The 23,074-nt window shown below is 34.1% G+C and overlaps 2 protein-coding genes across 5 annotated transcripts; one reads left to right on the top strand and one right to left on the bottom strand.

The window, feature by feature from the left end:
* The first annotated feature begins 70 nt into the window (after positions 1-70).
* On the top strand, positions 71-8,705 carry LOC140797808 (uncharacterized). Its single transcript, XM_073151476.1, has 11 exons — positions 71-249; positions 340-384; positions 726-767; positions 1,986-2,105; positions 3,833-3,978; positions 4,108-4,255; positions 4,354-4,437; positions 6,267-6,382; positions 7,239-7,297; positions 8,083-8,173; positions 8,274-8,705. The coding sequence occupies exons 1-11, from the start codon at positions 147-149 to the stop codon at positions 8,505-8,507; spliced, it is 1,188 nt and encodes a 395-aa protein (XP_073007577.1). The 5' UTR covers positions 71-146; the 3' UTR covers positions 8,508-8,705.
* An 880-nt stretch (positions 8,706-9,585) lies between these two features.
* Positions 9,586-21,433, bottom strand: LOC140797916 (zinc finger CCCH domain-containing protein 65-like). 4 transcript variants are annotated; one of them, XM_073151616.1, is made up of 9 exons: positions 20,966-21,433; positions 20,838-20,870; positions 19,360-19,419; positions 17,054-17,101; positions 15,770-15,829; positions 13,560-13,676; positions 13,166-13,447; positions 10,186-10,452; positions 9,586-10,044 (listed from the first exon to the last, which is right to left on the bottom strand). In XM_073151616.1, the coding sequence occupies exons 1-9, from the start codon at positions 21,329-21,331 to the stop codon at positions 9,934-9,936; spliced, it is 1,344 nt and encodes a 447-aa protein (XP_073007717.1). In that variant the 5' UTR covers positions 21,332-21,433; the 3' UTR covers positions 9,586-9,933. The 4 variants fall into 4 exon arrangements, with proteins under 4 accessions (XP_073007717.1, XP_073007719.1, XP_073007720.1 ...); XM_073151618.1 differs by having other exon boundaries at positions 17,054-17,098; XM_073151619.1 differs by lacking the exon at positions 19,360-19,419.
* Positions 21,434-23,074: the final 1,641 nt, after the last annotated feature.

Genomic DNA, 23,074 nt, shown 5'->3' with positions numbered 1-23,074 from the left:
GAATCAAAAGTTAACCGGTCGAGCTTGATTAGAGCTAGGCTCGCTCGAGCTTGGTGTTAAAAAATAAAGAGAAAAGGGGGAAACCCCTCTAAAACCTCGCTCCTGCACGTTTCTCAACCACTCTTCCTCGGATCGAAGCGGCGGAGATGAGCATCCACGACGGCAACAATGAAGACTACGAATCCGACGACGGAGAAGTCTTCTTGGAAGACGATGACATCATACAGGAGATCCCCGTCGACGAAGAAGGTCTCATCTCTCTCGTCGCTCTCTTCATTTTCTCTGATTCTTCTCTCTCATCACTTGTTCTCTGATTTATACCCCTGCTTTTTTCTTCAGAACTTCCGGATCGAGATGACGATATGGGTTCAGATGTCGATGATGGTATGTGGGTCTCGGTTAAATTCAGTTTTCTTAATCTTTCAAGTTCCAAGTTTTGATTCAGAAGTCGGAATTTTTCTTCAGTTGGACAGAATAAAGTTCGGATATTTTCCGTTCCAATACCCAGAAATCCATCTGGATTTTTTTTCGAATCGACGAGCAATACGATGTTGTCATGTTTCTTTATGTTATTATTAACTTGGTTTGTCTGAATAAGCCTTCTAATTCACATGTCAATTTACATCCTAAATCACCTTAGTTGGAATATTTGTCTATTTCTTGGTTTATTATCGTGATATTCATTTAATTACTTGTTATTTAGCCTTCCATTGTTTTTCTTGCAGAAGAAGCTGATGATTCCGTCTTTAGATATATGAGCCATTCAGGTATGCTTGCCTTACACCTCTACGTACATGATTATAGGTAGCTTAGAGCGCATAAGCATAAGCATAAACATAAGCATAAGTTCATAGTTATTATTAGCTGTATATCTTCGTAGCATGGTGCATATTTGTGAAATAAGTTGAAATCTTATGACATTTATGTTCTGAATATTTCCTTTTCACTAAGCTGACATATCTTGTGTAAGAAATAGCTTTATATAATCTGCGAATACTCTTCCAAAATAAAATTGGAATTGTTTACTAACTGCCCGACACTGTCAACAGCATGAGACAAGTTTCTGTACCTTTTTACTGTCTATCCAACTTATATTCTTATGCTAGTGCATGCTCGCTTGTGTTGATTTATTTAAAAGTAATATATTTGTGTACATGCTTGTTTGTACTTGTAAGATCTCTGCTTTCCCAATTTGTCTTTCTTGACTACCAAAGCAATAACATTTAGAATTCTTTGTTTTTTTCCATTTGAAAGCAAGTTTAGAGGTTGAACAATGTAGTCCCAAAAAGTTATTGAAATGCATTTGACAGAATATAGAAATAAAGGTAGCATCAGTTTATGAAACTCTATATTATTACTGTTATCCTTAAATTTCTGAGTACATTATAACTTTTAGATGGGCTTCCCATGAATTTTGCAAACTCAAAGATAGGGATGTGCATGCATCTGTTTTCTTCATATGCTCGAATTATTATGTTCCCATCAAATTTCTTCAAAGCAAATTCATGCTGTTCCAGAAGGAGTTAATTTTTTTTAAGAAAAAAAGAGTTAAAATGGATCTTTCTTTGGTGTTTGAATCATTTTTTTTTATCAGTGTGAATTGGCTTATGAGGTTTAATATATGTGCCTATGTGGAATAGAACAGTTTAAGGGAAGAAAAACTTTGCTTTCATTATTGGCCTGATCATAATGGGCTTGCAGTTTTTATTGAAAATCCTGTTCAAGCATTGGTCTACTAAAGTTAGCTGGCCAGACCCCAGTTTGTTGTAATTTGCCTCTTTATTTTGGAACTTATGGTTTTGATTCTTAATCTAAAAATTTGCTTGGCATGCACTTTTGTGATTCTCTTAACAAATCTGCAAAGCCATTTTTTACTTCTGCTTAGTGATGCTTTGATAGCAGTATATTTTCTGACCTCTCGCTTATATTCCTAGTTTCTTTGATTGAATAATATAAATAACGTTGGTTGAACTGTCTTGATACAGATGAAATTTATACTGTTGCATGCAGTCCCTTAGATGCGTCACTTGTGGCCACCGGTGGTAAAGATGATAGAGGATTTTTGTGGAAGATTGGGTCTGAAGATAAAGGCTTAGAGCTTCAAGGTCTGTTGTTTGGTCCATTTCTTTCATTACTTTCTGAATCTATATTGGTAGAAGAGCATCGTTAAAGAACCCACAGAGACCCCCTAATGCATTTTAGCACTTAATCTGACATATCTCAGTAAGGATCTGAAATTTTGTAAAACCAAGGATTCCGTCTTAATTGTTTCTTGTTGAATATATGGGAAATTCTATCCCGAATCAAAGTAAAAGAAATGAGAATTTGTTATGGGATGAAGTTCTTCTAGAAACATATTTTAGGCAACCATGACAAAAGCAACAGTTAAATCTTCACATGGAGAGTCATCTATGATTATTGGTTGTGGTCAGAAAGTTCTTTCTGTTGGATGAAGGACAGTCGTCTTTTAGGAAGATGGAGTCGTAAGATTTGTAGTGATTACAGGTTTGAGCAGTTTATAATAGATTTTAGGTTATCAGATAGTCTATGGTGTGTAGAAGAAAGAGAAAGAAGATGGTGATTGAGAAGGAAACTTACTTTGGGAGTATATCATATCAAAGCTCATATGAGCATAATAAGTCACTTCATTCATTTGATTAATGCCTTAGAAGTACACCATTCTCTCTTTTTGTTATACCTACATCAAAAGGGAATAAGAGTACATGGAAGTAAAGTAAAAAAGGAAGTGTTAGATTATTAATATCATGTCTCTTCATCTGCTTCCTTTTCTGTGTTGATCTTCCTAACTCTTTAATATCTTTGTTATATTCTGAAAATCCGTTTGATATTCTATTATTCTTCATGATCTTTTGGTATGTGCTTCCTTCTTTTGTCTAGATCTTTTGTACTCTTTTTTATCATTGTAATTCTCCTTTGTTCAAGTGATGTATTGTATTGGTCTTCTTTTATAGAAACTTCTTGTGCATTTCATTGCTAGTGGAGACTTGTTCATCCAAAATATCATCTATTTCCTTATATCCTCAGATATGGTGGACTGGGAATAGACTGGATAAAATAAAATAGGTTGTGCGAATGGTGGAATGAGGGGAGGACGATGGGATAGTAGAGGTAATAGGTGGAAGATCAAGCTCCCATGTCACAAGAAGTGTTAAACTGTTAATAATCCTAGAGACAAGAAGAAAAGAGAAAAATCCATTTGTAGATTATTATAGAGTTTACAATGGTATAAGCCTGAAAGTAGGACCTTGTTCAGACTCTTAGGCCACAATCCATGTAAATTCATTATCTGAATTGAACATGATTACTCTTATCCACGGTTTGAAATTTCATCCAAAACCGAGACATGTTGTCAAAATATTTTGCATTTCGATCCTATCCAATCTGAACCTAGCCCCCGAAACTGGCATCCAACCAAAACAGCCATAATAACAAAATTTGAATATATATTTTAAATTCAAAGCTGGATTCGGATCCAACTTGTACCTAACTCAATATCAACCTCATTATTTAAAATGCTATTAGATTTGTGTGATGTCATGAAAAATAAGATAAAAAAGACTATTTATCAAAAGAAATCCAAAATTGATACAATGAAACTAGATATGAAACTGACCGAAATTGGCTGACATATTTTGTTTTTTAACCAAACCGAAACCGAATTTTGGAACTATGCTCTTATCGTATTTATGTTTTATTTCTCAAGCAATGTGAATTTTCATGCATTTGCTGGTTAATGCTCTTTCCCATGCATGTTACCTATCAAGCAGCTGGTCTGACCTCAACTTTCCATGGCACTTCTTATTCCAAGCAGGTCATCGTGATTCTGTCTCTACTGTGGCTTTCAGTTCTGATGGGCAATTACTTGCTTCTGGAAGTTTTGACGGACTGGTGCATGTTTGGGATACAGCTTCTGGTAGTCTGAAGTGTACCCTTGAAGGTTCTGGAGAAGGCTTTGAGGTGTAATTTTATTAGAATTTGTCTCTATCTTTAGCCATTTATTGAACTTGATATCTTCTATCATTCTATATTTTTCCCTTTGTATGTTTAGAGGTCCTGTTGATCTGAATTTATTCTTGAACTATCTAGTGGCTCAAATGGCACCCAAGAGGTCATTTGGTAATAGCTGGGTCAGAAGATTCTAATGTATGGATGTGGAATGCTGACAAAGGTGCCTATCTCAATACATTCTCCGGTCATGGTAGCAGTGTAACATGTGGTGACTTCACTCCTGATGGTAATTTACTAGTGCAACATCTTCATGAAAGAGTATGTGTGGCTAGTGTGTGCTTATGCTGTTACTCTAATTAACTGTATATATCTTGGTTCTTGAAGGTAAGATTATATGTACTGGTTCAGATGATGCGTCATTGAGGATATGGAACCCAAAAACTGGGGAGAGCGTCCATGTTGTTAGAGGTACACTATTTGTTTTTATTTCTTCTGTATTACCAGATTTTCCATGGTTGAGGAATTCCTAGGTCCTGTAAGAGTGTTCATTATGCTCAATGTTAAAATGACAATATGCAATTGACAGGTGAATAGGAGAAGGCTTGGAGCTTAACTGCTTGACAGGCAGATAGTCAGAAGCTTCTCTTATCTTATTAACACTTTCCCTATCTAGTTTTGGAATATAAATAATACAGAGGCTGCATGGTTGCAGAAGTTTTAGCTCCTGAATCATTATGCTTAACTTCTGAGGATGCTGGCTAGTTGACAGGTGTATAGGAGAAGGCTCGCAGCCTAGGCACTAGATGTGCACCTAATCAGAAACTTATGGATCAAGAGGTCCCGGTAACTAAGAGAAACGAGAAATAGTAAATGGAGGAAAAATAGAAAAAGAAATCAGAACTTCAAAGATAAAGTATGAATTTGAAAATAAAAAGTATATCTCACGCAATAGACAAATTTGAAAAGAGTCAACACCAATTCAATATTCAAATTATTCTATCCAGTTTCAGAAATTCTGATGGATGCCCACACAAGCATGGCTGGTTCTGCCTAAATTCCTTGCTAGAGAACAGCTTTTAATGTCCCTTTCTTTTCTTGATGTTCTTTCATCTTTGTGCTCCATATTTTGGTAATATATTTGTTCTTTTCTTGTCTACCTTTCTAGTTTTTAATTACAAATATTACAGTATTGAGTATTTGACAATTTTCAGTTATAATCAAGTATATAATTGAATAGGTTGCTTCAGTAAGTATTTTCCAGATTTACTGACTAATTTTGTTAGTTCTTCAGGAAATCGGTGATGATATGTGCTCTCACATTTCAATTGCTTTCTTCTTTTGGAGGAGGCAATTTTTTTGGTTGTGCTTGCCTTCATCATAGCACATTAAAGTTCAAACTACCCCAGGTTCCCAATAGAATATTTTCCTCTTCTAGGAATCTCTCTAGGATGAGACAGCTGTACAATGTTGCTTCCAATTTTCTCTTGGTGGAGAAATCAGAAGGAAAGAAGTTGTCAATTTGTCGTTATGATAGATCCTATGAAAAACTATTGATCTGAAAAATGGAGAGAATTTCAAGTTTCAAGTGTTGGTTCGTCATATATCTCTTTCAGAAGACATTTGTACTTCTTCAACTTTGATCCTATGCATGTTCCTTAAATATTTTACTCTATCTTTAAATTATTTGTTTCTTGAATTGCTAACACAATCTTACATATAATACCTGTTAGTCTGATAAGATAATTTATTTTATTGAGGAATTTTTTCAGGATTATGTAGATGAATGAGGGACTTCATCATTTTGTGATGTTTTAGTATTTGGGTGTTCCATAGATAGACTGGCACCCAGTCATTTTCTGAGAGGTCTTATTACATATTAAATTTTTTGCTCTGTTAAACATAATCTGCAATATCTATCATGCTGATTGTAATTGATGGTTACTATGGAAACATGGAGACAGATAAGTTATGCTGAAAATACAGAAAACAGAAAAAAAAAATTGTCTAGCTAGTTGCTGCAGAATAATGGGTGCAACTATGCACAGATTATGTCTACTCTGTTGCATCATAATATAGTCTGGAATCTGGATGGGTGAGATCTTTATGCCATCCTTAATTCATGTTGCTTTCTTGGCTTTTGTTCTTGTAATGATTGTTGTTGTTATAATTCTTATTCTTCTTCTTCTTATTATTATTGACATAGATTGCTTGGTATCATATTACAGTACTTTTGTTACTCTGTTACACTTGGAAGCATGGAATTGACCTCTTGTACTTTTATTTCTCATTGATTTTAGGTCACCCATATCATACTGATGGATTGACATGCTTATCAATTACTTCCGATTCCACCATTGCAATTACTGGTTCGAAAGATAGCTCAGTACATATGGTCAATATAAATTCTGGGCGGGTTGGTTCTTTTCCTGTTGCTGCTTTCTTTTGCATTTATTTTATCCTTCAATTTGTAAATAAGTATCATATGATTCATCTATTGGAAATTTGTCTTCAAATGGGGATGCAATTACAGCCACTGGCGAAATATTGAGTAGTTGCATATTGTTGGTCAAGTTCTTTCACTGTAATAACTTGTTTTCCACATTATTTAGTTTTCATTTGTGCATATAACCTTGCTCGTGCTATGTAGTAGTCTGGAACAACTTTATCTATTAGTGGCTATTATTTTTCAAGATACATTATTTTCTTGTTTGCAGATTATATTGTGTCTCTTAGAGTTTAGAAAGCTATTCCTCTTAATAGTTCATTATTCAATGCTATGGCTACTTGTATGATTTCCAAGCTGACTCAGCTAGTTTTGCTTCCTATGCAACACCACCTAAATAAATAGTGAACAAGTTTTAAATTTAAGTTTATATTGTTGTATATAAAAATCAACATGTTACGGAGTACCTTTTTGATGAAAAAGGTTCAGCCGTCTAGTAAATCATCTCTTGGTAGTCCATAGATTTTTACCATATTTTATGAAAATGTGCAGGCATCTGAAAAATCATCTGAATCATTCAACCATGATAATCTGAAAAATGCTGAATCACTCAACCAGGAACATAGGACAAGCAACTATAGTCAGATGTGGGAGAATATAAAATGAATGAAATAATGTCGACGTACTAAGAATTTTACAGTGACGAGCTAGTGATTTTTATAGTTAAATTAGTTTTCTTCGTCTGTAAATACTGAATATGGAAGCGTACGATGGATCAACATATTAATGGAAATGATCGCTAATGGATAGCCACTTTTCCTTGTAGGTGATAAGCTCTTTAATTTCTCACTCCAGCTCTGTTGAGTGTATTGGTCTTTCATCGAGGTATGGCCTCCATCCTGAAAAATTATATTTTCTTTTTTAAGTCAGTAACCTTATAATTCCATATATTTATGAAATAAGTTTGAAACTTATAGACTAATTGAGATGAGTAATAAAACCTCCTCATAAAATCCAGTTGGCGATCCTTTGCCGGAATTTTTACATTTGCTTTCTAATTTATTCATTTATAAGACTAATTTGGGGAGCTTGGGGCATGTAAATTAAAATTTACTAGAAGTACACATATGTACATGTGTGTGTGTGTTGAGGCACCTAAGGAGCCTTTCATATCTGATGGTTGCTAGAAGTGTTTCTGATACTATTGCATAAGGATGTTCTTGTAGAGTTAATTTGTCTTTGGTTTTCGTATTAGAGGATTTTATTCCCAGGCCTATGGATAGGACACAGCTGCTTTTGAACCTTAAAAACGAAAAAATTAAATGTGGTTATCTGTATTCAGTAATTGTGAAAGTACATGAATTTTTTCCTTAAATAGCATCTAGGTTACCTGTTTTCAAACAGTTAAGTAATGTTTTTCCAATGGTTACATGTTTTTTTCTTGCTTGTTTTGGTAAATTATTAACATTACTGAAACAATCTTACTGGAATACTAAATGCTTTTTGTCACAGATCACTTAGTTCTTAAACAAGAAAATATGTATGATATTCATCTACTATCCTGGATATTGTATGTCAACATGGTTGCAAGTTTCCTTACCTTGCCTGTAGAGCTACAACTGTCCTAGTAGAGGTAATAGCCTAAAAGGACTATTCAAACTTGCGTGCAGTTCTCCTTGGGCTGCAACAGGAAGCATGGATCAAAAGCTCATTATCTGGGATCTGCAACGCTCGTCTGCGAGATGCACATGTGACCATGAAGTCAGTTCTGAATACCGAGTCCTCACATGCCTATCTTGAATTCTTTTCCTTTTTCTTCTTGTGCTTACACAACCTTTTGGATTTTCTTTCTGATGGTCAGGAGGGGGTAACATGTTTGACATGGCTTGGCGGGGGCACTTCTCAGTATGTAGCAACAGGTTGTGTGGATGGAAAGGTACGGATTTGGGACAGCTTATCCGGAAGTTGTTTAAGGACTTTCAGCGGGCATGCTGACACGATACAGTCTCTAGCTGTTACTGCTGATGGGGGTTCTCTTGTTTCAGTCTCTTCTGATGGCACTGCCCGCGTCTTTGGTATCTCAGATTTCCGATGAAGAGAATCTAGTAAACAGCAGTATCGTCAACCCAATCTTATTAAAGGGAACTAATTATTTATACTTGCCTGTTTATCCTCCGGGTTATTTAGTCAGTGTTGTGCAATCTTGTTTGGGACTCTTTCTCGAACATTCATAATCAAGTTTTCCTTGTACAATACACTTAACACAATTCAAGTTTTCCTTGTCTGGAACTCATTCTAGAGCTTACAGATTTCTGATGAGTTGTTGGCCAATTTCTGGCAAAAATAGAAGTGTCATGTCAGCGAGATAAATCGTTGTCTTTGGAAGTGATCTAATAAAATGCCTTTTGATATAAGCTGCTGAGTGAAAAAAAAAAAAGAGAGAAAAGAGAACAGTACTAAATTCAGGCAGGAATAACAGATCGGTTGTAAACTCAATTCTAATATTGGCACGAGGACCTTCTGATGTTTTGAAATATAAATTATATGATCTCTCTGCTTCATGTTCTTTTTGCTGAATGAGAATGTTAACAGATGATTAGTACCACCTCGTGTTTAATTACAGTGGAATTGCGGGCTTCGTTTCTTATTCTCAAAGAAAGGAAAGGAAAAGAATTAATCTGGTATTTTTTCAAGCACATATGGTGCAGTAAAACTGCAGAAACTGTCAGTAATTAACACTGAGCTTTCCGGCCTTCTATGGAGGACGCCGTAGAACATGAATATCCATCGTATCCAAACATTCCTAAGCATAAAAAATTAGCAAAGATTCAGCGTGAGAATCATTATTCTTAAGGAAAACATAAAATTTACTTGTTTTGCAGTAGATGAAAAATAAAGAGAGATCAAAATGGTTGCCCATTCTTTCTCAGAAAAAATTATTGAGGAAAACTGTAGCCCAGTGGTACGATCCTATTAGCATGAGTTCGATTTGTGTACATTGTAATTGATATCTGATAAATTTTCTACTAAAATGCTATATACACATATAGTCTTTCTTATACCTCAACGGTTGACTTGCAAATTCTAATGAATGGCCTTCTTACAAAAACCTGAGTACTTATTTGCATTTTGCTGTAATTTACTTGCTCAGGACACGATATGGATAAGAAAGCTTTACATAAAACCTGACGGGAACTTAATTATAGAATTCTTCTCACAATCCTCATAATTATCATTTGGACTACTACAGTAATTATTCATAATTTGTTTAAGCATATACATAATGAACGTCCAGTGCCTGTACAAAGGAAAAAAAGAAAAGGTAAGAAAAAACAGCAAGTGGACAATGCTCTGGCAAGCCTGGCTGCAAAGTTTTATTGGGAAGCCAGATCTCTAACCATAAAAATAAACCAAAAACAGTAGCAAGTTGTGTTCCCCATGCTGCTGCTGTTTTTTTCCCTTCCTGACCATTGCTCTGAGACCATTGAACCGGAAAAAAAATTGCCTCAATTTTGATTTTACTAAGTAGTATTACTATCTGGTATTGGTCTGTTCATCGGATGATCAAATTTACAAGCAGGTCCAAACTTGCAGATTCCATATCGACTGTAGTGTGGACACACTGGTTGATCCTATATTAAAAACAAAGAGGGATTAAAACTGATTGTATGATTTTTAGTTTATACATTAACTTAGCATAATCACAAAGACGTACTAGAAGACAACAAATGCCATAATAAGGAGTAGATATGCTCGTAAAAAGGTTAACTCACAGGTTTAAGAGGCAGTCCAAGTGGGCTGAGAACACCTACTGAGGCAGCAGGTGAAAGTTGAGACTTAGGATGATGATATTTACAAGCCGACTTGAACTTACAGGAACCATTCTTCATAAAATACTGACACTCCGGCAGGCCAGGTCTCTCAGGATATTCATTGATGTTTGCTACTTGATGAACAGATGTGTCTGCTTTATGTGGAGCATGATGCACAGCTGAAGCTGAATAATTGTGTATCTGGATGTCTGGAGCAAAGACTGGCACCTGAAGATGCAACCGCAGTGAGATCTCAAACAGCATACATAATATCAGAATTGATATATGAATACCAACGGAAATTAAACCATACCAGCATGCTATCTACATGCATTTATAGACATCTCATCTAATCAAGAACCACGTGATGCACATGAGTGACCCAAGACAACAAAAGCAAAATTAAGCCCTCTACTTGGAGCTGGGTATATGGCTTTCTGTCCTACATTCAGCTCTTGCATGGGAGAGGTGTATCAACTGAAGTACCATGCGCTTGATAACAAAAGAAAAATCAAGTCCTCTACTAGGAGTTGGCTCTATGGCTTCATGTCCTACATTCAGTTCTTGCAGGGTCCAGGCTTAGCACACAAGTATCATGTGCTTTCTTACTGCTAGCTCTAACTCAATGTGGTCTGTCTTTTTGAGTCACTTTAAGCTAAATAAAATAACTCCTCTCAACTGATGATTGGTGGTATGTGATCTCCAAATGTCTATTCCATCTATTATGATATTCACACAACACTAGACTTCTGCCAGATGAACTATTTCTCTGACCCTCTTTTGTTCTAGTAAGATTACTCATTCACCTTCACATTAACACTTTAATCCCTAAATATGGCCAATTCTATAGCATACTTATAAATTTTCTTTCGACCTATCTATGATGATCAGAAATATACACGACACACTAAAGACACTTCATTTTGTTCCAATTTTCTATGGATAATCTTGATCCAAAAAAGTAAAATTTGTACAACTTGTTTCTTATCTCTTAGAGATGATATCCTTTTCATCTAGTAGATGCAAACACTGGTAAGCAACACTAAAAATTCAGGAGGATGCAGAATGTGGTGGATGACAGCTAAACTATCCAGTCCAGTGTGAATAATCTTTAACGGTCCACCTTTTCCCATTGAATTACCTTTTCTTCTGATTTTCAGAAAATTCAGAACACATATTTCCTCCATATCTTCTATTTCATATCAAATATAATACATATCTTTTAGCTGCAAAGTTTTGTCACTTGTTTATAACTGTAAGGTTATCATTAGTCCTTTTGTTTGTTAGGTACCTTCTACTTTCCAAAGTCGAGAAAGTGAAGAGGCAGGGAACAGCAGTTGGATGTTTCACAATGTAATCTTCGTTTTTATATCTCTCTCTGTGAAGAAGAGGCAGTAAAATGCACTAGGCTATAGGTAAATCCACAAAATCAAAATATAATTGTGAAAGCCTAACATCATCTCCAACCAAACTCCAAAACACCAAATTTAGAGCCCGGTAAAGCTCCAACCGGGTTTCAAATGGGGCTCCAAATTTGGAGCCAGCTACAGTAGAGCTCCAAATTTGGAGTCCATATAAAAATTTGGAGCCCAGCTCCAATACTATTCAACTTTTTAAATTTTCAATTTTGCCCTACAAAAGCTTAATTTAAAATTTTTAATTCCATCTGTATTCTTTATTAAATAATTTAGTTAGTTAAATTAAATACATAATTAGTTTTGCTAATCAATCTAATATTAAATCATTTTAAGTTATTTAAAATTTTTATTTTATTTCATGTAATATAATCTCGATGTGTTTAATTAAAAAAGTACTAATTTAAAATTAATTCTGAAACTGTTGAATATTAGTCTTATTATAAAGATGTCGATGAGAGTTTCTTAACCATATTTTTTTATTAAAAAATAATAACATAAAAATGATCTATTAAGTGATTTAAAATACAATATATAAATATATATATATATATATATTATATGATAAATAATAAACATAGAGCCCGATGCATTGGGCTCTACTGGAGTGCACTGGGCTCTTGCTCTATATTTAAAGAGATGCTCTAAATAAGTTAAAGTAAGTCAGGATCCTGTTGTTTCTCAAAACTTGAATCAAATGGAAGAGTCAAATCTTCAGTTGAGTAAGAAATGATACAAATTCTCCATGCATTAATGTACAGAGAGGTTCAAAGCTTCCAGAATCGCAACAGTGCATTTTCTATATTATATGAGAACAAAAGCAACTAAGACTTTAGCCCTCACTAAGGTCATTATATGGATTCTTTTCTCCCCTTTGCCTTTCATTACATCAAGGTTGTTGATGCAACATGTTAATTTGTATGAGACCAATGTTTACAGTTTTTTCCTGACAAAAGTTTTTCTATCAAGCTATCTGACACCCCTTCTAAGTTGGGTATGGTTATTGAAGACTAAGCATGGGTATGCCAGTGCCTTATTGGCACTAATATAAGAGCATATCTTGATATTCCCTTGTCTCGACCCCCACAGACCTCATGCTGATCCCTTCTCATCCCTTGTTGATCATGTGTAGAACAGGCACGTATTAATTGGCACGAGGGTGTACCACCCCATGTTGACTACACTGATCCATAGTATCGTATCAAAGGTAACAGGCAATGCTCGTGCCACTGACATAATAATCCTTAGAATTAAGCATGCAAAAGAAGAACCACCTTTCCACATAATAGTTTCTTAATGTAGTAATGCTTTCTACCTCCTCAGAGAGCATGATTAAAGCATGAGAAGTGCCTATTTAGGATAACAATACATTGGGTGACATCTAGTGCAAGTCATTACCTGATACTCATTCCAATCATAATTTGGATGGATAATGCATTCTATATCCTCAGAGAGCATGATTTCAAACATGGTCCGTGTTTATTTAGGATAATAGTAATCTGGGTGACATATAGTGCAAGTCATACCTGATATCCATTCCAATCATGATTTGGATGGAGTCCTTGAGGTGGTAGAATCATTCCTGGGATGTATGGTTGTGATGCATCTATGAAAGGATATGGCCCATTCAGTGATCTCTGTTCAGGCCAAGATGTAATAGGCATTGAAGCATTTTGTTGTCGAGTTTCACCATTTTGATTTCTGGAATCTCTTTCAGCCACAGCCGTAGGGTCAGGATGATGATACATGCAGTTGGTTGAAAATTTGCAATTGCCATTACGCATATAATATGGGCACTCTCTCTTTCCCTGCAATCACAATAAACCATCAGTTTGTACTGGCAACAATTAAACCTATAAGTTATGGTCATAGATCATCTAACAAATGCCCACAGAAAGTCATGAAGAACTGCATACTTACTGGCCGAATTGGAAGGCCTAAAAAGTTTAGCTCCACTGAATCAACATCAGATTTTCCCTGATGATGTACGTATTTGCAGGAACTTCCATATTTACAGCCTCCTGACATGAAATAGAACTGCAAAATGAATACTTTGTTAAAATCAATAAGAATCTGTATTCACAGACAGGACAGATCGTTTAGCATGAAATTAGTGAGAAAGTTTCCACTATAACGATATATTTCTTCTTAAATGAGAAAAGTACAAGAAAAAAGAAGAATTGCCAGTGTAACATTAAGCTTTGCAACTTTCAGATTAACAAAAACTGGACAGATCGATAAAGCACTGAATGCTGCATTTTTGTATACATAGTACATATGCAACTTTTATTTTCTGCATGATGGTTTCTTCTCAGTGGCGTCAGCATACTTGAAAGTTAAGTGTAGACCTGGTTCAAAATTTATGGTGTTATATCATTTTAAAATTTTAAGTACACATACATACATTGGGTATTTCAATCCTTACTGAGCATAAGATAGATAGATCAACTCAAACTATAAGCATGGCAGGAGATTAGTTGAGATAGAGAAGACTAATAACCTTGGTTCACTTAAATTCGAGATGAGCTTGATTAGTTGAAGTTAGTTCCACTGAGGTTTTAAAATTCATGACTATGATGTTCAAGATTCACATAGAGGCTGCAGTCTCCAAAAAATCCCACATACAAAATGATTGCTTTTAAGGTGAAGAAAAGGCTCTAGCCAGAGAAGAATAGACCGAAGATTTCATTTCTAATAAGAAATTGATAGAACAAGCCAAGCTAGAGTAACATTTGCAAGCATGCATTTATTTATGCCAGAAAATGTGAATACAAGATATCAAAATTTTATTAAACTCCATGTTCAATTTGAGTTCTTAATATATCCATACAAACTTGTAACATGATCTACTCATATGCATTTTCAAGCTTCACAGACTTCTACAAAATGGAATTCAAGGAACTATCATGAACTTGTTGCCAAATGAAGATTCATGTCTGCAGTATATCAAACTTACAACAAATCAGCAGTGAAGTCACTTGAGTCATACAATGTGCAACTTGTGCTAACAATCTTTTACCATTATTTGTTTTTGATGAAATTGATTTTCTGGACACACTTATAATAACCATGCCTATCATCATAAGATTAGGACCAAAACTAAGATGGATTCTCTGTACACACCCTCATCGATGATATAGACCTTCCAATCAGAATCAGCCACACCCTTAGGACTATGAAGCCTCAGTTCCTATGCCAGTCATCCAGATATTATTTTTGTACCTTATAATTTGATGCAACACACAAATGATATGAGGAATTCAACAGCAGTATATTATCTTGTACAAATAAGAGCAGTATATGTACAAGACATGCAACATCAACATGGTTACAGATGACAATGCAAATGAGTGGCTACATCACTCCTTCCAGAAAATATTCTATGAATGAATAGAATTGATTTTATCATATTACATATTTTCTAACTTCTCATATGTACATTATTCTGCTCTCAAATAAAATAATATATTATTCCTACATTTAAAGCACTTAAAAATGTAGAACTAAGACAAACAGTTGAATGAATTAGCAAAATGTCAAAAACCAACAATTCATAGAAGCCAAACCAAGAAAAAGAGGCAATTTAGGCATACAATGTGCATGTCCTTCACAAACATGTTTATCTGCAATGCACTAAACTCTAAAGCATGCTCACACGAACCCATCCATGTAGATAGGCACACATAAGCATGCTATCTCTCAGCATGATACGGAAATTCATAGCAGCCATTTATACACAATCTTTTTTAACAATGAAATATATATATGATCATGTTCAAAGATTAAAGATTCTAGAGATAGTACTGTCAGTATTGTACTATTGTTGGTCACAAACACATCAACAGTACAAAAACTGTATAACCAATAAAGAAAAGTTATAGAGAAGGAAAATAAAGCCATGAGAAAATAAAATTAATGGCTGGCAAAATGAACCCATCAAGTAGAAGAGACGGTACAAATCCTATGGCAGAGCTGTTGGGAAGCTGGTTTTAGGGTCAATACGCCATGATTATATAAATGCTGGCTAAAAGCTCTAAATATGATGCTACTATAGCACTGACAGTTGGTAGAATGAAATTGAGAAAAGCAAACCTAATCAGAAGGGCCGACAGAATAGAAATACTACTAACCTTGCATTCTTTCTGCCCACCCCTTTCTGCAAGAGATTCCTTTGCCTTCTCATCAGAAACCTTTACAAAATGTCATAATCAAAATTAAGAAAATAATAAGTTACCAGAAGAGTTGCAGCTAGAGAAAAAAAAAAAAAAAAAAACCCCAATTTGTTCTATGTCCTTTTGAGACAACTACACAGAGGAGTATATTGTTGTCAAAAGTCAAAACCCAATGTGCTTTTCCTTCTCCAAATCAGGAGGACAAGTCACTTCTAAGTTCTGATATACCTGAGTTCTTTACCCTTAGAAATGAAAGTCTAAAAAAAGGCTCTCTTGCTGATAATCAACTTTATAACACTATGTTTACAGGCTTATAGTCAGTTCTGGCTATACAAATGGCAGATACTCCAAACACATGGGTCAAGAAAGATAAGAATAGAGTACCTAAACTAACATAAGCACAAACTGTGACATGCACATTCTGTTCAAGCTCATAACAGCAGGCTGATGGTATTATCCCAAGTAATAAGACCTAAAACATGGAAGGCAACTCTTCTGACTTGCTTTAACCCAAAAACAAATTTTCTTCTTTTCCGTCGACATCTTTCAAAGCAAATAATACTAAGTCACAAAGATACGAGATAGCTAGACCATGTGTACCATAACTTAGCAGACATTAGTTTAAAGGATAATTTGTGTAGTCTCATTTCATATGCAGTTCAAACACAATCAAATTGCATCATCATTTTTCATGCCCACTTTCAATCTTGAAAACTTCTGCTGCATTCTAATATCTAAAAAGTGCTTCCAGAGAGGATCTCTGCTGTAATGCAACGATCACCATACAATTGAATAGCGTTGAAGACCCTGTTTGACAATAATTTTGCTGCATGAAACTGCAAAAGCTACTTTTGCATCAACTACTACATCTTCTGCAAACGTAAAGTTAAAATCATTAAAAACTAAGGCCAATGTGCCAACAGACAGCAGAAGATGCTTTTATGATACTAAAAAAGAAAAAGAAAAATAATCTCTTACATCAATGATAAAACAAATGCTAACACTGGATTACGGTTGCTTGACCTATAAGAAGGATTTCTTTTTGTCTCTTCAAGATCCAGAAACAAGAGAACAAAAAAGACCATAATGTGTAAATAAGGATAAAAGGAAGTATGCATGTGCAGCCTGTTATGTTACCCAAAGGCAAGCTGAAACAATGACCATGTAACATAATCACGTCAAATAGTTTCATAGTCTACATAAATGAAATAAAAAGCAATAGCACAAAGAGAGAATGTTGACCTTAGATACTTTCTGCTCCATCAATTCCTCCTTTTCTTCATCAGCCTTCTAAAGTAAAAAAAAATTAAAAAGTAATAAGTACGAGTGTATAGCAAATAAAATAATTAATATCAATAAGCAAAAATAATCGTAATTTCTATTTTGAACATAAAGAAATGGCACTCATCTAACAGACCAAGGTTCCGAAAATTAGGATCGGAATTAGCTGCCTGAAAAAATAATATATATTATCAGCCGTATCAACCATCCATATCAGATCAGACTACTATTTAATTACGTAAGTCCATATTTGGTTTGAGGTCAAGACCAACCCCTGAACTTGGTTAGGGATCCATAACCATATTCAGTAACCAAACATTATTTTATCCTTAACCAAGTTCATATTCAAGCAAAAGATAGAGAGTAAAAATGAGCCTAAATTTGAATTCAAATCACATTACAAGTTTCTTCTTAAATAACTTGCATTTGTTGTTTACAAATTTAATAATAACATTTCGGTACTATTTACATGACATATCCAATAAGGGTGAAAATAGGTCAAAGTTACCCGCTATCCGACACAATCTGAACCAAATTCAAGTAAAAATTTCTTACACGACCCGGATATGGATTCGATTATAAGCAAGATTTTTGAAAAAAAAAATCCAGATTCAAATTCAAATACTGGCAGGTTTTTTATTCAAAATCCAGATATAGATATGGATATGGATACCAATCGAGTATGATTTTCCAGATATGGATATCGGATATCCGTTTACTCGCATATTTTTTAAAATTTTGGTTTTTAGTTTGCTTGTTTAGATGGTGAATACTGACATAGTTACTAATGATGTGTTCTACATTGTTTACAGAGACTGATTTTGCTAACTTTATATGTATTTGACATGTAAAATATAATTTTTTTAAAACTCTTAGCATTTTTATGTTAATTGTGTTCAAAAGAAATATCATAATTTGTTTAAAATTTGATCCGTATCTGTTTAAGATCCAATCCTCTATCCGAAAATTATTCTATTTGTATCTGTTTAGTTAGAATAAAATTTTAAATTTTTGTTATTTGTCCAATATTTGTATCTAAATCCATATTTGAGCAAAAAATATGAATCTAAATATGGGTTGGGCACTTTCCGATCTGTTGTCACCCCTACATATCCTTAATCTTCCTTAAAAAAAAGAAGTATCTTGCATTTTTTTCATGTTACATGAAAGTAGGCTTGTAAGCCCACAATCATTTGATTTCTTTCAACAACAAAAAAAAATATCATCCAAAAACAAATATTTAATAATAATATTTTGGTACAAGCATACTTAAAAGTAAAGGGCCAAAGGGCATTTTGGGTTGATTAATATAACATATCATCAATTTCTTTCCAAAACTAACCATTTTTTCACTTTTGTATATCACATCAAAAGGAACAATTACATTCTTAATCTAGTTCACAACCAACCACTCATAACTAATATTAGACTAATAGCTAGCCATGTTCAGGACTTAAACTCTAACAAAATAGAGCCTAAGATTCTAAATATTATTTAAAAATGTAGGAAAAATTTTAAATATTTAGAAAAAGTGATAGAAAATAAGAAAATAAAAATTACTCGCATACGCCTAAAAAAAGTACTCATTCACAACCATAATAAATTTTGAACCGAATCTAATAAATTTCTATGTTTATATATTACTGCCTGCGAAGTGAGATGAAGAGATAAAAGATCCCTCTCTTCACTATTGTTCTACAGCAAGAAATGGCAAGTTTAAAAGTGAATGAGAAAAAGAGTAAGAAAAGAGAAATGAAAACAAAACAAAAGAAAAAAATTTTACCCGAGTTCACTAGAGTGCAGAGTAACTAGAGGAGTTCATCTTGGATGAGCTTGGTGAAGTGTGAAAGATGGGAGGAGAGCATGTATGAGAGATAATAGAGTAAAACTTGAAAAGAAGGCACCTGAGGACATCAATTATTGAAGTCTCCCAGATCAAATCTATTTTAATTTGACTTGAATCTTTAAAAAAAAATTTAAAAAAAAACCATTTCAACCAATTTCGATCGAGATGGATTGAATGATACAGCCAAGATAGGCCAATACTAGACTAAAGGTAGTCACCAAACTGGTTCGGGTCAGGATCAGGATTGGCTATGGTTGATCCCTACCCTTCTCAAGATCGATCAAAATTGGGATCCATATTTAAACAGACTTAACACTGATTGACTATATAACTAGTGAAGCTAAAGCATGTATAATGGAATAATCCGCCTCATTTGAAAAAGGAAAAAACATTATTACAATTATCTTTTAAAAACGCCAACCTCATCTTCCGTCCATCCAGCACTCTTTAGCAGATCTTCTTGTCCCTTCTCATCAACTTTCTAAGGAAATTTCAGAAACAAGTATCATAGAAAAGACAGAGCAAACTTAATCGGATGTATATCATCTCATTAATAATGCACAAGTATATTATCCTTTCACAAAAGGAAAGGAAAACTTTATATTTATGGGCTGGAGTGCAAAAGAACTCCTTTTTAACATCAAATAATTAGCCAAAGAACAGAAGAATGAAGAAAAAAAGGACAAAAATAGAAAGACATTATGTTCTGTCTCTACCATACTTTTAGGGAGAATCTCTTCTTTCTTTTCCTTAGAAGCCTTTTACAAGGGTAAAACAAAGGTAAGAAATCGATATCATTCATAAAATAGAAAATTTATACAATCAAGGTTGCATACACGTGTATATAAGTTCTAAGAACATACTAAACTACAAGCATGCTGCATTTAAAGCATACACCAAAATTACTAAAACCATGGTTTGCAGGATCGACAAACCCTGATCCAGGTCCGATCCAAACTCTCTTTTTCTCTCTCTCTTTTTCTCTCGTTTACTCTTTCTTCTCACTCTCTCTTTCACTCTTTCTTTCTTTTTTCTCTCCTTACCATATAGCGATTGCTTTTCTTACGGAGAAATCTAGCCCCAGTGAACTTCGACGACGCAGATCTAACTCCGGCAAACTCCGGTTTGTAATTTTTTATTTTTTTCTTTATTTCTCTCTTAGTTTTTTTATTTTTTCCAGTCTCTATCTCTTTTTCTTCTCTTTTATTCTTCTTCCCTGCACCATAGTTTTTTTTTTCTTTTGTTTGGCTTCCTTCCACTCGCTCTCTCTAACCTCTTCTTCTTTTCAGATTTCCTTGCACCATAGTTTTTCTTTCTTTATTTTCTTATTTGTTGTCATTTTTTATAAATTTTTAGAAATTTTTCTGTTGTGGAAGGGTAAACAAAATTAAACAATTGAAAACCCAAGCGACAAATTTTGTAACCATAACTAGTTAATAAGATATTCAGCATTTCATTGTTATTGGATTTAATAGTTCTACCAAAACGAGGGTTTACTCTTTGGTTCTTAGACTTTTAGCAATCAAAATTTTAAGCTAAAGCTAGTGAAACTACAACACGGTCTTAACAAGATTCAACATTTTAAGACGGCTCTACAAATCCTAGATTTAACGAAAAGAAGATGTTTACTGTTCCTCTCATGATGAGAAAGTTGCTGTCAGATTAGCAAAATACTGCTGCAACTTTGTTCCTCAATTCTATAAAAAGAAAAAGGACACCCAAATCCATAGTAAGAAACGCCAGAAGGGGAAAACAGACCAAGATTGTAACATAAATGCAACATCAAAAAAGAAAACATAAATGCTATTTGCTCTTTCAGTAACTCAGAGGAAAAAGGAATTACCAAAAGGAATATGAAGTGTCACATTATAATAGTAGAAAAAAAAGACACAATCTAACCTGACTAGGCTCTGCTGATTTCTTTGACCTGACCTACAAAAACCGAAAGAAAGAGTCAAAGAGAAACCTTCGTCACAAAAAGCAAAAAAACTTGGACTCACAACACTATATCTGATTAAATGAAATACCCTGATCTTCTTCTTTTGAGGATGATTAAACCTGCAATTCATCCCAAACTTGCAACTCCCAGTCTTCACATAAAACGTGCAATCCTGCTCCTCCGGCCGCTGCGGGTACCGAATCTTCCCGCTCTTCTCCTCTTTCCCCTCTTTCCCCTTCCTCGTTGACTCCGTATCCTTCTCCACACTACCATTGTCCTCCAACTTGTGGCTCTCGAGAGCAACACCACCACTCTCGGAGCTAATCACCACCAACTCCTCCGATAGTTTCAGATTGTTGAATTGCTCGCTCAATGCATCATCCGTTGAGTTGCAGTTAGAATTCGATGCTACGTCTTCCGATTTGGGCACAGCTTTCGCCTCACAGACCCCCATTTTGTTTGGTATCACCAAAATGAACCCTAATTTGACGTAATATATAAAAAAAAGAGGGCTTTAGTGGAAAGGTGGACTAGTAGTAGTGGAGGGATATTGGATGCGGAGAGGAGTACGAAAGTTCTATTTTATCTCTTTTTTTTCCTCTTTTTTTTATGGGTACTCTTTTTCACTTTTACCCCTCACTTTGTTTTTCCTACAAAGTGACCCCTCAACTCATTTTTTTTTTGTGAAATCCCCCTCAACTCTTAGAAATCATTAAACATTATACCATCATAGGAAAGGGCAAAATATTATTTTTTACCCCTCTAAAAAAGTCACAGATTATTTTATTTCCTCTCAAATAACAGCAATTATTTCCTCTCAAATAACAGCAATTATATCATTACGATAGTAAGAGCAGACATATGGCATGCATGCTTTATAATTACAATAGAATTTCTAACGTATGACTAAGAAAAGGAACACTTTTATAATTTCTAAGAGTTTGTAGGATTATTTTTTTTTACGACAAAAGTGGAAGTGAAAGTAAAAAAGACTACAAGTATAGGTATCCCTTTTTTTCTCTCATTCAAAGCTAAAAGATTATATATGTTGATAAATAACAAAAATCATAAATACAGTATTTGCTTGTTAGAAAGTAAGAGGAAAAAATGTATTTATTTTTAAATAATTTCTTTAGTTTTAATATTTGGTTATAAAAAGTAGTTTTTTTTTTACTTTCTTAATGAATATATTTAGTTGTTAGAAAGTGAAGTTCAATTAAGTGTTTACTTCAATTAAGTGTTTACTTAAATGAAGTGACTCTCTTTTCTTAAGAAAAGAAAATCAATGAGAAAATAAAACTATTTTTTTGACCTTTTGGCATGTAAAGAAGTCACTTTGTTAATTTATTTTTGTCAAAAAATAGTTTTTAAAAATAACTATTTTCTTTCTCTACTTTTTAGCAACTAAAGACTCTGAAAAGAAAGAAAGTTATTTCACTTCATACTTCAATGAACTCCACTTCTTTTATAACCAAACACACAAACTCTAAATTATTACACTGTTGAGTTATTGCTCTAGATTAAATGGTGTCAAGTCATCTTGTTACTGAGCTTCTCTTACAAGCCAATACATCGCCAAACCAAACTATTGCCTCCAGATATGCATGACTTCCCTTGGTTGAACCAGCAAGGGAACCAACAAACCCTTGGTAAACCCTTTAGAGTAACAATATGTTTAGAGTTGAACCAACAAACCCTTGATTGCAGAGATGCCCTCCCAACTTTCTAAAGTTTAATAGTAAACTTTTATTTATTTTTATATGAAAGACTGTTATGTGTATTCTTTCCTATGTAATAATATAGTTTCATCATAAACCTAGTTGATTTTTTATTTCGTCACTAAGCCTATTTTTTATTTTCTTTGCAAATGATGCATTTTTCCTTTCTTTCTTCCAAGTTTGTCATTATGTCATTTAGTGCTTATTAAATACTAATAGAGAGACATGATATATACCATTTTCTTCTTTTTACGGTGTTGCTTCTTCTTCTTCTTTGTTGTTGTTTCTTCTTCTGCTACTTCTTCTTCTTCTATCTATTAATCTTCTCTCTTTTTTTCTGTACAAATATCTATAATTTCTTTACTTAATATAGAAGAGACTAATTACAGATAATTTAAATAAATAAAACTTTTTAATCAATCTTTTAAAAAAAACTCAATCTATGTTGCAAATAAATTATAATATATACTTAAAAACAG

This window comes from Typha latifolia, chromosome 11 (genome assembly GCF_019914945.1).
Source record: "Typha latifolia isolate L0001 chromosome 11, TyphaL0001v2, whole genome shotgun sequence".
Taxonomy (NCBI): domain Eukaryota; kingdom Viridiplantae; phylum Streptophyta; class Magnoliopsida; order Poales; family Typhaceae; genus Typha; species Typha latifolia.
Note: the sequence above shows the minus strand (reverse complement) of the source record. Positions and strands in the feature narration are given on the sequence as shown.